Source organism: Nannobrachium achirus (genome assembly GCF_963921795.1).
Source record: "Nannobrachium achirus genome assembly, chromosome: 18".
Lineage (NCBI taxonomy): Eukaryota > Metazoa > Chordata > Actinopteri > Myctophiformes > Myctophidae > Nannobrachium > Nannobrachium achirus.
The window spans coordinates 52,418,341-52,433,083 of NC_137825.1; the positions used below are offsets into that span (position 1 = coordinate 52,418,341).

At 44.0% G+C, this 14,743-nt stretch overlaps 1 protein-coding gene across 1 annotated transcript in view; it reads left to right on the forward strand.

Annotated features, from left to right (window-relative positions):
* ca10a (carbonic anhydrase Xa) overlaps positions 1–14,743 on the forward strand; it is a gene marked incomplete at both ends in the record, with an annotated part of 391,283 nt that overhangs the window by 347,620 nt on the left and 28,920 nt on the right. The window contains one exon of the mRNA XM_080747747.1: positions 8,327–8,422. Within this exon, the coding sequence (XP_080603873.1) occupies positions 8,327–8,422 (96 nt within the window). The remainder of the gene's footprint in view (positions 1–8,326; positions 8,423–14,743) is intronic.

The following is a 14,743-nucleotide window of genomic DNA, read 5'->3' on the forward strand; positions in this document are numbered from 1 at the left end:
TATATATATATATATATATATATATATATATATATATTTATATATTTATATATTTATATAATTCTTATTCTTATTATTATTATTATTATTATTTTTTTAAATGGGACACCTTAGTTGTTGCTCTGGGAGAAATCCTAACTAAAAAGGTCTCCGCCAGGTCGGGTTGCCTACCCAGGGCCATGGCCTGATTGTAATGTATTTTATTTGCTCATTCAATCATTGATGTTCCTTATCATACATTTTAATGATTGCGTTATGGTTTATGGATTAAGTTAATGCATTATGAGTTGCTAGCGGGTATAAAGGGCCATCCACACTAAGAATGATATCTACAGTATGACGATCACTATAAAGATAATGATGTGCGTATCCGCACCGATGCACATTCTGTGATATTGGGGCCAAGCACGCACTGTGCCAGGGACGTGCTGGCCATTGGGAAAAGCGGGACAACTTCCCGGACGGTCCAGGCCGGCCATTAGGAAAAAAAATTAAATAAAATGTCGGCCTTCGTTCCATTTTGGGGGCTGTGCGGCCAACAAAGTAAATCGTCACTGTCGGGCAGAAACCTTGTATCTCCAAGTTTCAAATTTATAATTTTTTTCGCAAAGCAAAGCCCTGCTTCATCATACAAGGCCGTTGCACAAAAGTAGTGAAAACAGCAGATCTACAAGCACACAGTAGATCGGCTGTTTTCACTGGTTTAAATCATTTTTAAAATGATAAATACGAAACAAACGGTTTTGGACATACAAGGTTTCCACCCGACAACGACGAAATATAACAAAAAAAAATGAGGGCCTCTCCAACTCTTTTTCCCGGGCTGAATCAGGCCCAGCACGTCCCTGCACTGTGCGTTCTTAATGTGTCACAGCCCAAAATGGATATTGACGACCTGTTCCTGCATACGATGAACAGAGACTGAATAGGAAAATGAGAAGGGCATGACTTTATGAAAATCAGTACTTATCGATCTCTCTCTCTCTCCCTCGCCCTCCCTCCCTCTCCCTCTCCTCACCATTCTTTTCGCCTCCGTGCTTCTAAAACAGGGGTCTTCAACGTTTTCAGGCCAAGGACCCCTTAGTTGAGAGAGATGAAGCAAGGACGCCCACACAACCTGTTCATAGATTCCATACAGTTTCATTGTAGCACGATCATCAGTGTATTTTGGATTCATGTCAGTTTGTGTTTTCAGATAAACTTGACCTTTTCACTCTGTACTTAGTCTGCTCTTTTCCCCCTCTACACCAACAAGCTAGTTTGGAGCTTGTAGATCTGCTATTTTCGGATAAAGTTCTCAGAATAAGGACACTAGGGTCAAGTGGTTAATATAAAAACAGAGGAAAAAGTTTCTATCACACAAAGATTTGGAGAACCCCCTGTAGTAACTCTGACCCCCTGTTGAAGACCCTTGTTCTAAAAGAAACATAGCAGTGGATAACTTTTTTTGCTTATGGTACAAGCTTACAACGCGTCGCTGCGCGACGCATTGCACCCATCAGGCACATGCACACATAGTGCACACATAGACATCTATCCGCCTGTAAATAGTGCCCTCTCCTGACCATGAATGCAGTTTTTACTATGGTGAAAGAAATACAAATGCCCTCTTTCCATGCCATACCTGAAGGCGGCATTCAAGAGAATTGCCTTGTCCAACTTTTACTGAACTTGAATGCAGTATCTTCTGTTGAAAGAATTGCCCTCTGTGTTGCCATTACGCCACATCTCCAGTATTGACTAGATTATGCTTAGTGTGGTATCAAGCACCGAAAATAGCCGACCTCCAAGCTCACAACGTGTCGCAGCCCGCCGCGTTGTGATCTTGGAGGTCGGCTATTTTCGATACCCAAAAGGCTCTTTTTGAAATTTCCACCCCTGCCTCTCTTACTCTGCACATCCCTGCATGTTCCACTGGATCTCTTCTCCACAACACGAGAAAGACACATTCAGCAGCATCCCTGCTTCGCGGGTCTCCGTTCCCAGCTCACACCACGGTATGCGTTGAATGTTGGCGGGTGATTGGTTCCGGGGCCGCGCGCGGCGTTCATTTGTTTCGGTTCGCGAGAACACGCTCCAGTTCATCTGCAAGAGCAAGGAAAGGAACGGGAGGGTTGCCAGGGGAGAGTGTCCGTTCCAGCCCGGTGCTTTTTTTCCCCTCCCCTGCTCGTCCTGTTAGCATTGCCCACCTCTCTTCCTATATCGACTTACTGTCTTCTTATATTTCCCCCGACCCGGGGCCAGGCTAGCCATCATGCCATAACCCCTCAAGACCTGGACTTATTTTATACTTTAGCTATTGAAAAATAGCAGATATACAAGCGTACATCTGCTATTTTCTTTTCTTTTTTAGATTTGTTTTTGTGCTTTTTATGCCTTTATTTGATAGGATAGTAGACTAACAGGAAATGGGGAGAGAGATGGGAAATGACATGTGGCAAAGGTCGTCCGAATCGGGAATCGAACCGGCGACGCCAGCAGGCATGTATGTGGTATGCGCCTTGACCACTAGGCCAGCGGGTGCCCATACATCTGCTATTTTTGAAAAAGTTGTGAAAATGTGTGCAAATCTTAGAATATACAGTATGCATTTAAAGCGAACGTTTGCAACTCAAATTTTGCTTCTGGGTGGTCCCTGGAACTAAATATTTTGAGGTGGGGGTCCGTGGCCAAATACATATCATTCTGGGGGTCCTTCACATGAAACGGTTTGAGAACCACTGACATAGTAGTCTCTCAAGAACAGACTAACTGAGCTCCAGTTAAGTGAAAAGGACCTTTTCTTTGACAATGGCTGGCCAGGTTGCTGACATATAGAAACATAGGTTTTTCAAAAAACCTTAGAAGGATTCAAAAGACACTTATAGAATCTGGTCAAAATTCTAATTTTCACGATTTTTCAAAAATAGCAGATCTAAAAGCTCACAGCGCAGCACTCAGTGTCGCGCTGCGAGCTTGAATATCTGCTATTTTTCAATAGTTAAAGCATACTATAATGGTTAAAGTGGTTCAAATCTAACGCGACGGGGGCTGCGTTCCCGGCATAAAAGGCATAAAGGGCCTGTCATGGGCTCACAGCGCCATCTGGGCTCGCAGCCCTAAACCTTCAAGCCCTATCCATTGGTTGCTGTAATTGAGTTTAATGGCATCTTGTTGGCAGTGCCAGTTGCATTGACGCTGCTGACCGGTAATAAACATGACACAATACTTTTATTTAATACAAAAACAAAAACAAAAAGATAAAACGTCAAGGGGCGCTGAAAGAGCTTGCGCACGTCTCTCTCTCTCTCTCTCTCTCTCTCTCTCTCTCTCTCTCTCTCTCTGTTTCCTGACAGCTTGGCAGCCATAGTATTGTCTATTTGCCAATCGGCTAATGTACTTTATTACATCGATAGCGGCAGCATCACCGGTGAAGTTGACGTATTTAGGACCTCGGGCCAAAATCCTGTTTGCGTCCGACATCTCAAATTAAATAATTATATCAACTCCATGTATCAACTTCCAAAACCCTTCCCTTTAGATGGATTGTGTCTGTGCCTCTGTCTTTTTTATTTGTTTACCTCCCCCTAATTTTTCACTATCTTTCTCTCTCTCACTCCGTGTCTCCTTCCTTGCATTTGGCATCCACTCCTGGCTTATTATATAACACACATTGGCAGGGACGTGCAGAGAATGTTAGAGAGGCAGGGGGCTGACATTTCTAAAAGGGCCTTTTGGTGAAAATATTGAAAATAGCAGACCTCCAAGCTCACAACGCATCACGCTGCGACGTGTTGTGAGCTTGGAGGTCGGCTATTTTCGGTACTTGAAGCCCCTTTTGATGTCTATGTGTGCACGTGACTGCTCCTGGCTTATTATAACACACCTTGGTCTTTTATTTCCCACCACCAGCTAGCCGACCTGTGAGAGTAGTAGTAGTGAGAGGGAGGGAGGGAGGGGAAAGTTTTGTTCGCTGGAAATTAAGCTGCTTCCGGGTTCTAGTTGAAGCTGCTGTTCCAATGAATGGCCCAGCAGATGTCGCTATTTCACCTTCTACTGGTACCAACAACAAAAAAAACCTTCAGCTCATTGTCATCTCTATGTGGATTTGGCGAACTTTACACTTGATTTTCTTATCTTAGTAAACCTTTTCATTAATGTTTTATGTTTTCAGTCGCTAGTTTAAAGGGACTACACCATGAATGTTCAATTTTGTTGTATTTTTTTTGGTTTCCCACCAGCACATTCTATCCTCACAAAGTCCTATTTCTGACCATTGTGTCTTTCTCAGTTTATGGGCAGATTGGGACCTACTGCTGTGCTGAGTGGGGGTTTGGGGAGGGGTGGGCAGGTCTGAGGAGGAGGTGGGAGGAGCTGGGAGAGGGTTGGGGAGGGGTGGGCAGGCCTGCTGAGCAGGAGGTGGGGAGGAGTGTGGGGCCAAAACTGGCTCAATAGCGCAGTCCTCCCACTCAGGACAAGGTGGTACTGCAGCTGAAAATGCTCTGAAAGCCAGGCAGAAATGACAGGGGCTCTGTATTCAGGAGTGGTAATTTAGAGAGAGAGAGAGAGAGAGAGAGAGAGAGAGAGAGAGAGAGAGAGAGAGAGAGAGCGAGAGACTGGCCGTGGCCGCTTCTGCCTCCCTCACCTAAAAAGCAAACCTAATCAGATCAACATGGGTCCTAATCACTTCCTCACTTGCCCCTGATTGCATTTATAGACGTTCTGTCGCGCCGTGCTTCCCCCGATCGAGCATTTCATAATTACTCTCCCCTTACATTCGTTTATTTATGTCCTCCAGTGAGGTGGCCTATATGTGCCAAGCTCTTTTCCAGTGGTTATGGTTCGAACGAGGTAGTGGTGTGAGAAATGATTGTAATTCTGTTATTGTAACTGCCCTCCTTAGATTGTACAGTCGCAGCAGCCCTATTACTGCATGTACTCAGGGGCGTCACAAGGGGTAGGAAAGTGGGACTGAGTTACTGGGGCCCAAGGTGGAGGGGCCCTAATAACCTTATGAAAAATAGCAGATATACAAGCTCACAGCGCGGCACCGAGTGCCGCGCTGCGATTTTTGAAAAGTTGTGAAAATGTGTGAAAATCTTTGAATATAATGTATTTTTTAAGCGAACATTTCTAACTCAAATTTTGCTTCTGGGGGTCCCTGGAACTAAATATTTTGAGATCGGGGTCTGTGGCCAAATACATATCATCTTGGGGGTCCTTGACATAGGTTTCTTGCACACATTTTCAAGATTTTTCAAAAATAGCAGATCTATAAGTGAGCTTGTATATCTGCTATTTTTCAATAGTTAACATTCATGGGGGGCCCGCAGTGAATCCTTGTACCCAGGGCCCAGAATTTGGTGTGACGCCCCTGCATGTAATACTTAAGAGTTCCCTTGTTTGACATGTGTAGTCGATCTAGAGAAGTGTCATCAGCGCTACTGGGCAAATACAGGACTAATGGGTGATCAACCCCTACAAGCACACTCATTCACTCAGATCAGCCAACACAGGGATGCTGACAGAACCCTCGCTGAAAACCCCAGGACAAAAATCCACTCGTCCTAGACAATTTGCCCTCCTGGCCCCCCAACTGTGGAATAAACTCCCTGTCGCACTTAGAACTACAGACTCACTCCCTAGCTTCCGCCGTGGACTGAAGACTCACCTCTTCAGACTCCACCTAAACCCTTAGCACTACTGTAACACTGTCCTTCCCTCGATGACCACACATGATGCTAGATAGCTTTTCTTTTTTTGGGGGGGGTTTTTAGACGTTTTTAGAAGATTAGGTGCGTGGTCTATGTTATTATAATTTTTTTCTAGATTGATATTCCTATGCATTTGTTTTATTGTTGTTGATGCACTGACATATTATCTTGCTTATTATATTGATGTATTACCTGCTTATTGTAAGTCGCTTTGGATTAAAAGCGCCTGCTAAATGCCTAAACTGTAAACTGTAGGTAAGTCTAAACAGAGGAGTTGTTTTTTTCTATATTTGGCTCGCTCCGTCCTTCTGTCCATCCGTCCGTCCGTCCGTCCGTCCTTCTTTTCTCTTAGGGTAGAACATGAAAATGAAATGCATGAAATGTTAGGTGTTTGTAGAGCTATATACAAACACACACACACACACACACACACACACACACACACACACACACACACACACACACACACACACACACACACACACACACACACACACACACCTGTAGGCCGTGTACAGTATATACAGTATGCGAGTCAGAAGTCTGCCCACGTAGAAACATCACTAAGGGCCATGAATATTGAACGGCTGGAGTGGGTGAGCCATCTGTAGCGAGTTAAACATTCTCCTCGTAGCGACGGAGACGGCGGCGTCTTGGTTTCCCCGCCACGGCGTCTGAAAAAGGCCCCGCTGGCCGAGGAATGAATCTCAAAAGAGTCCTCCGTTCCCTTCATGTTACCTCTTTATATTCCTCCTTTCATATTGCTGAATATGCTGCCCAGAATGAAAGTACGTATAGTGAGTATCTGTATTAGGGACTCGAGACGACTGTTTGAATGCAGGTAAAGGCTATGAAGTATGAACCATTGCTCCTTCACCGTCTGCTGAGCTCTAGATAGAGGCGGCGTGAGGATTTCTGTCTTTTTTTTTTAACTGGCAGCTTGTACAGCACATATCACTTCTTTGTGACATAATGGTTTACGCAAAAATGAAGACCGGACTGGTAAAATGACCAGTTGTACTTGCATTGCTGCTTTTGTTTTCATTTGAAATGAATATTCTCACTTACGAGAATGTACTTGCAATTGTACGGGTATGCAGTATATGTATTTGTACATGGTGTGTGTGTGTGTGTGTGTGTGTGTGTGTGTGTGTGTGTGTGTGTGTGTGTGTGTGTGTGTGTGTGTGTGTGTGTGTGTGTGTGTGTGTGTGTGTGTGTGTGTGTGTGTGTGTGTGTGTGTGTGTGTTTGTGTGTGTAACATCATCATAACTTGAGAGAAGTGATCTCACCTCTCTCACTCAATAAAAGTAACTTGTAAACTTGTAACTGTCGTACGCTGTCCAGCAGACTCTCATGCTCGGTACACTTGAAGGCTAAAATAATTATTTTAACAGAGTGGAAGACCTCTGTTGTGCCATGTTTCACCAAATGGCTTAATGAGTTTGTATACACTTGGAGAGGTTGCGCTGCAATAGACAGGACAGTCTAGTAACATTCGAATACATGACTGGGGTCCTATTACGGGTCATCTCGACTCTCTATGACTGTTCCCAGTTTAATAGCTTTAATATATGATATAGAACTTTTGTACTTTTTTATGATAGGTTAACAGTTTTACTGCCAGATGTTATTATTTATTTATTGGGTCTGGTGCCAGCAAAAGCACCTTACCTTTGCGACGTTATAGACAAAGATGTATTCATTTTTTTTTCATTATTATTATTTTCTTTTCTCATTAACACTTTGCTAGCCGAAATAGAATGGCTTGTTGTAGATTAGCCGTGAAATTTCTATTATTGTATTATGATCTGAGACATAATATTATGTTTATAAACATGAGCCCGCCACCCCACCTTCTTGGACCGCCGTTGTTTTTTCTTTTTTTTTCAATCCCCAGGTCGTTAGCTCACCGTGATTATCTGGATCTCCATTGGGATAGAGTGGCTGTTTTGGCCGAGGCGTCTTCTCCCCGTGCGTTTCGCGTGCGCAATCCGTTCACGTAAATGTCTGCTTATATAATGGACCTGACGTCACTTCTGCTTCATGTCAGACGAGCCATGCGCTATCGATGGACGAGTGGTGACTAGGGAAGGTTAGACGATTTTCGGATAAAAATCATTTATTTCGTTTTTAATTACAAAGTACGGTAAAAGACGGCGCGGCTGAGACTCCTTGCTCAGATGTCCGGTATATTCCGGTTTTAATATTAAGGGGCTCCCCGTGGCTTGCAAAGTGTTAAATAGATGTACTTTGGCTATACTGGCAGTAGAGGGCAGCCTCATGCAAGAAGAAGCTACATGCAAGCATGTAGCTAATCCAGGTGCATTCTGGGGGAAATTGGTCTCTACCTAGAGACCAAAATGTTTGACGTCGAGACGTAATGACGTCACGAACGGCGTCGACGTCCATTGAACCCTATTGTAGACCCCAGCGGCGCTCTCTTATGCTCGTGCATGTATGTTTCACCCTGCCTGAAATTCCAGCTTTGGCCAGTAGTGCGGCCGCTTCAATGTTTACAAGCCTTTCTGGGGGCTTGGTATTTCCTTACCACACTTTTGGACCAGTGTTGTTGTCGCAATAATAGGGTTTCACTAACGTGATGTGTTTTTGCCTCTATTCTCTGTGTGTTCCAGGTTCAGCTGATCCACTACAACCACGAGCTGTACACAAACTACACAGAGGCAGCTAAAAGCCCCAACGGACTGGTCGTAGTCTCCATATTCATGAAAGTAAGTTTCAAGTTTTGTTTTTATTTAAACCAGTTCTGTGCCCGGGGATGCGCGCGGTATATGATAGATTGAATGTCCCTGAGGAGTTTCAGAGGTAATGTTGTTGAACCCAGACTGGTGCCCGTTGGGCAGAAGTCACCATTGATGTCCAGTTGTGCAATACCCTTTGTATCCGTCTGTCTGTCTGTCTGTCTGTCTGCCTGTGTGTCCCTTTCATGCCATACATTATATGGAGGATTACCATGGCGGTGACACTGTATCAGACGGCCGGCAGACAGACATACATTCCGTAAATGAATAGTTAGATGGTAAATGGTACATTTATATAGCGCCTGCATTACATTCACCCATTCACACACACATTCATACACCGATGGCGGAGGAAACCATGCAAGCCACCAAACTGCTCATCGAGAGCAACTAGGGGTTCACCGTCTTGCTCAAGGACACTTCGACACAAACTCTGGGGGAGCCCTTGCTCTGGTCCGCTCTGGACTGCACTGACGCTCTGACAGACCCGACGCTAAATAACTAGACCGGGATTTCTCGGCCCCTACGAGCGCTCAACTTGAGTCAAAATAAACTAAACTACTTCACTACTCACCAAACCATAGGTAGTTTTGCGTTGTTGAAAGTCTACTCTGCGGTGGGAAACCTCTCAGCACCCCATCCACTCTGTAAAATACATGATTTAGAATAGACTTTCAACCATGCAAAACTACCTTTGGTTTGGTGAGTATAGTGAAGTAGTTTAGTTTATTTTGACTCAAGTTGAGCGGGGGGAGGGGAATCATGGCACCCCATCTTTAATATTGATGACATCAGGGATCTCCATATATGGGCATACAAGGGACAAGGACGGAATTCATTGCGTTGTATTTTAGTCTACAAGTGTGACTCACTTCGCAACAACCAGTGAACCACACTGGTTATCATGAGACTGACACAGTATGTCCATATATGGCATTCCCAGATAGGGATCTCCATATATGGGCATAAAAGGACGGAATTAATTTGCAAGTGTGGTTGCTGTGATGCGAGTCACACTCGAATGAATGGATTCTTTCTTGGCCATATATGGAGCGTGACATGAGGCGACTGACGCACATGAGCTGCAGGTTTTCATAGTAAATTCGACTTGCGGTCGCAATCCGTGTTTCTCCACCAATGGGTCGGGATTCTCTGACAAGAACATTTTCAAACCACTGTTTCAAACCAATACAAACGGATGATTACATTTATCCTTAATTCATCCTGCTATCATTGGTGTAAGGTAACTAAGTAGATTTACTTAAGTACTGTACTTAAGTACAATTTTGAGGTGTTTGTACTTTACTGGAGTATTTCCAGTTTTCAGTACTCTTACTTCTACTCCGCTACATCTCGGATCCAAATATTGTACTTTTACTCCACTACAATTATTTGAAAACTTTAGTTACTAGTTACTTTGCAGTTATAAATTATAATATTACAAAACATACATTAACCACTTTAGCCCTATTAAATACCTAGGCCATTTGAAAACAGCCAATCTACAAGCTCACAACGCGCATTGTTAGCTTCTGATCAGCTACTTTTAAAAATGTGGTACTTTTACTTTTGGTACTATAAGTACATTTTGACGCCAATACTTTCGTACTTTTACTCAAGTACATTTTGAATTCTGGACTTTTACTTGTAACGGAGAACTTCTACATTGCGGTATTGATACTTTTACCCAAGTAAAAAAAAATCACACTTGTGTGAACTGAGCGGTGGAGGCTGCGTGTGTGTGTGTGTGTGTGTGTGTGTGTGTGTGTGTGTGTGTGTGTGTGTGTGTGTGTGTGTGTGTGTGTGTGTGTGTGTGTGTGTGTGTGTGTGTGTGTGTGTGTGTGTGTGCGTGCAGCGGCGCCGGCAGGGGTAAAATAGTGAGGGGACGGTATTGTGGGCGTGGCCAGATGATGACGTCATGACCGCAACCAAACGTACACCTCGGACTTTTGTCAAGCAACTATAGCCTATGTGTTGTTATGACAATTATTATAAGTAGCTCTGGATAAAGAATTTAACTTTCAAGTGTCGTTTTCACAATTGTTTTATCCTGCTGTTCTTATTTCAATAGGCCTATTATCTTCTGCAATCTCGCATCATTGAAAATGAGGGTATATTCGAGAAAATAAATTAAGTTTAAATTAATAAAGTAAGGAAAATTCAAGCTTACTGTATGGTGAAAGTTAGAAGTTAGAACTCATAAATGAACTGCTCTGCTGCTGCATTGCACTGATGAGAGCGAGCCGATCAGAAAGGCCGTCAGTGATTAAAAAAAATACTCACATGTTTTACTTAAGTAAAAGTAGAAATACTCTGTTAAAAGTCCCATGTTCAAAATGTAGGCCTCCTGGAGTAATGACGTTTTGGGTAATCAAAATGTAGGCTGTAATAAAACGTAGCCTATTTGACAGGTTTTCACATGTTTGTATAAAATATTTTAGCAGATCTAAGCTCACAATATGCGTCGCATGGTGAGCTTGTATCTTCAAATAGACCAAATGTAGGGCTGAAGTGGTTAATATGCCTTTGTAATAATCGAATTTGCAAAGTAACTAACCGTTTTCAAATATTTGTAGTGGAGTAAAAGTAGCCCACAATATTTGCCTCTGAGATGTAGTGGAGTAGAAGTAAAAGTAGGCTGTTGAAATAAGCCTACTCCATAAAGAAAAATAAAGTAGGCTACTTGAGTAGGCTACATGTAATCATGCAGTTACTTCACACCACTGAAGCCTGCATGCCAACATTAAGAACCGGTTGAACATGTTTAGCACAGGCATACTTGTGTATTAGATTAGAAGCAATTAGCATGTGTAAGGGGGTCGCGGCGACCTCCAGCAAGTCAATGGGAACATTGGGACTATAGCGCCGTTTGGGGGAAAAAAGAGAGACCAAAATACAGAAGAATAGGTCGATAGCATGAAAAGTGGGGTGGCAGTCCGGTCCAAAAAGACCCGGCTCCGGCGCGCGCGTGTGTGTGTGTGTGTGTGTGTGTGTGTGTGTGTGTGTGTGTGTGAATGTGAGTCTGAACAACAGCGCCCCTCCCTTAACATGTGTGGTCAGAAAAGGTACTGCAGGCTACATACAGACACGGACGGACAGACGGACGCATACATACATACATACATACATACCCACACACACGGCCACATATAGGAGACGGTGTGACCATCGCTCAAAAAATAGTACTTTTTTCCACCACTGCCTGCTATCTCCCTCCGTCTTGCTCTTTCCCTCTCACTTCACGGCGAGAGGTGCATCAATTAGTGATTCAATTATCCGCGCTGAAGGGAAACAATTCAGCTCTTTGGCTTTGTGTCAGAGCGGTGCCGGAGTGGAAGGAGGAGGCAGCGGCGGCGGCGGCGGTCCCCCGTCTCTTTGTTGTGGGATGAGAAGGGCCCCTCTCGAGTGGGCTGCCCCGAGATCAGAGAGGCCGCGAGCGTCCCTGGCTCCGCGCGAAACCGAAAGGAAGTGAAGGTCAGCTCTGCTAACTGCTAATTAGCTCCCCGAGGTCAACGGGACTGTCACTCAGTTTGGAGGAGACGCTGACTCGGGGTCGACGCTCCTCTTCCTCCTCTTCCTCCTCTTCCTCCCCTCCGTCCACCCGACAGAGGAGATTATCCACATCTAGGATGTAGGCCACACATGGGCAACATACGGCCCGGGGGCCGGACCCAGCCCTTCGACCATCTCAATACAGCCCTTTAAGTCCTCAAGAAAAAACTAAATGACCCCCATAACATCTACATCTTAACTCATTGAGTGCCAGCGCCCTCTAGGGGCCATAGAATGCCAGCGCATCTCTCATAGGCGAGCGCTTTAGCTTCCAGGACCTCACCTTCCAGGACCTCACGTGCTCACGTTCATGCACGTCATGGAAATGTCCCGGATGATAATGCTAACAGAATGGCTATTCCCATTTTGTCATCTAAAAGATCATTTTTGGGCGATTTCGCCGTAAATAAACCTCGCGCCGCTTCCCTAAAGACACAATCCAGAGATATAAGCCTTCAAAGATGTGGTCTTTCATTGGATTAGGCGGAGATTGGCGATTTCGTTCGCAAATAACGTCCGGCCGGGACGTTGCTAGCTTTCGGCTAGTAGCTAGAAAAATCAGGCCAGGCTTCAGAAGGCCTCTTATCATTTTATTCCATTTCATTAAATATCCCGGACTAGTTCGGGATAGGCACCCTGGAATACGTCGCGCCGCCTACAATGAACATTGGGTGAACATTGGGTGGGGTCTAAACTTTATTTTAAACCATTTTCAATGGAATAAATCGTCGGAGCATCTAGCGTCTCTCGTTGGTGAGCGCTGGGCGAGCCGGGACCACCCACGTTGCTCCAAGCAGCTCGGGGTAAGTAAAATAGCAAATAAAAAATTGTTTTTGATCCCGAATATCCCGAACTAGTTCGGGATAGGCACTGTATGAGTTAAAAGGCAGCATCAATTTAACGCAACTCCAATTAATTATTAGTAATGAATACGTAGTCCTATGTACCATTTGAGTATATTCCATCCGTATGTTCTCAAATGTTAAACGTTTATAATGTAACAGTGAAACAGTCAGCCATGGCTCCATATTAATACAATGATTCATAAGCCTTAAAGACACCATAGGCAATATTATCTGTCGTGTCTATCAAATTCATGCAGTTTTAACTTACTACAGTATGTGTTTCAAGTTTCAACTGTCCAATGTGTGGCCCTTCACTCACTTTATCAATGTCAGTATGGCCCCCTGGAAAGAGATGTTGCCCACCTCTGATGTAGGCAGTGGTGTAAAGTAACATTTAATTTAAATACATTTAATACTCAAAGTTACCTTTGGCTGCTTTGAAGGTCAGCATCAGAGTTTTGTATTCCGTGCGGGCCGCAACCGGAAGCCAGTGGAGGCTGCGGATGGTGGGTGGTGACCCAGCTGAAGTTAGCCACACCCACAGTGGTAAAAGGGGAGGGGTTGATTCTATGATGTCTTTTCATCTGTGTTTTTGGATCGGCATTTTTGACCCACAAGGTGTCAGCCTCCAGGAAGAAACCCCAAATACAAAGGGAATACATAATTGCTCATAACAACCACACCAGGGGGTCTAATGAAGTACTGCCAACCTCCTAGACACATGAAAACCAGAAAAAGTACAAAACTATGGCACCACCTCTTTAAGTAGGAAATGTGAGTACTTTTTTCCACCATGTGGATGTGGGATGTAGAGGAGCTGGGTAGGCAGGATCGCCCAGAGGAAATGGAACCGTATCGCCCGCTCACAACCTCCGCAGTGGTGAATCATGCAGCAGGTGAATCCCCAGTTTCGCTCAAAATAGCAGAGCGGAGTGATTGTTTTATTATATACGCTCGTAAAGGTCTTGGAATACTTAGTTTTAAGCCTCTTCATTGAAGGTGTAGTACAGACAATGACTGACGTTGTTACTAGAGCTCCCTCAGAGTCAGGATTCTGATGTACTAACTAGGCTTGTCACAGTTATTCGTCTAATCGCAATTATTTGACATAATCGTCATAATCGTTTACATGTTGAAAAATGTTCATATATTCTAAAATAGCAGATCCATGCAACGTGTTGTGAGCTTGTAGATCGGCTATTTCCACTATCAATGCTCTTTTTTATGTATAAGGTTTTCAAATATGTCAGTCGTTTCTTTGTATATTTAGGTTATGTGTCATATCTGGCATGTGCAACTTCAAAGCCTACAAGCCAAACAGAAATGCAATTGTCAACGTAAATCTAAAGAATCATGTTTGTATTGCAAGTGGTGCAGGAGGGGAAAAAGGCTCAGATATGGAAAACCTGACTTTGATAGTACTGTACTTATATTAATTTATATTATTATATTTTCACTACTTCTCAATAGTTTTTTAGTTTTGGATATGTACTCGCGACCCACAAAAATCGGCACACGACCCACAATTGGGTCCTGACCCACTGTTTGGGAACCACTGTTGAACATAATCGTCACTGTCGGGCAGAAACCTCGTATCTCCAAGTTTTCAAATGTGTACGTTTTTTCGCAAAGTAAAGCCCTGCTTCATCATACAAGGCCGTTGCACAAAAGTAGTGAAAACAGCTGATCTACAAGGACACAACGCCTCGCACTGCGAGGCGTTGAGTGCTTGTAGATCGGCTGTTTTCACTAGTTTAAATCATTTTTAAAATGATAAATACAAAACTAACGGTTTTGGACATACAAGGTTTCCATCCGGCAACGACGATATAGTACCGCATGTTTCCCCTCCTCTGCCACAGTCTCTGCCTACTAGAGCAGGGGTTCCCAAACT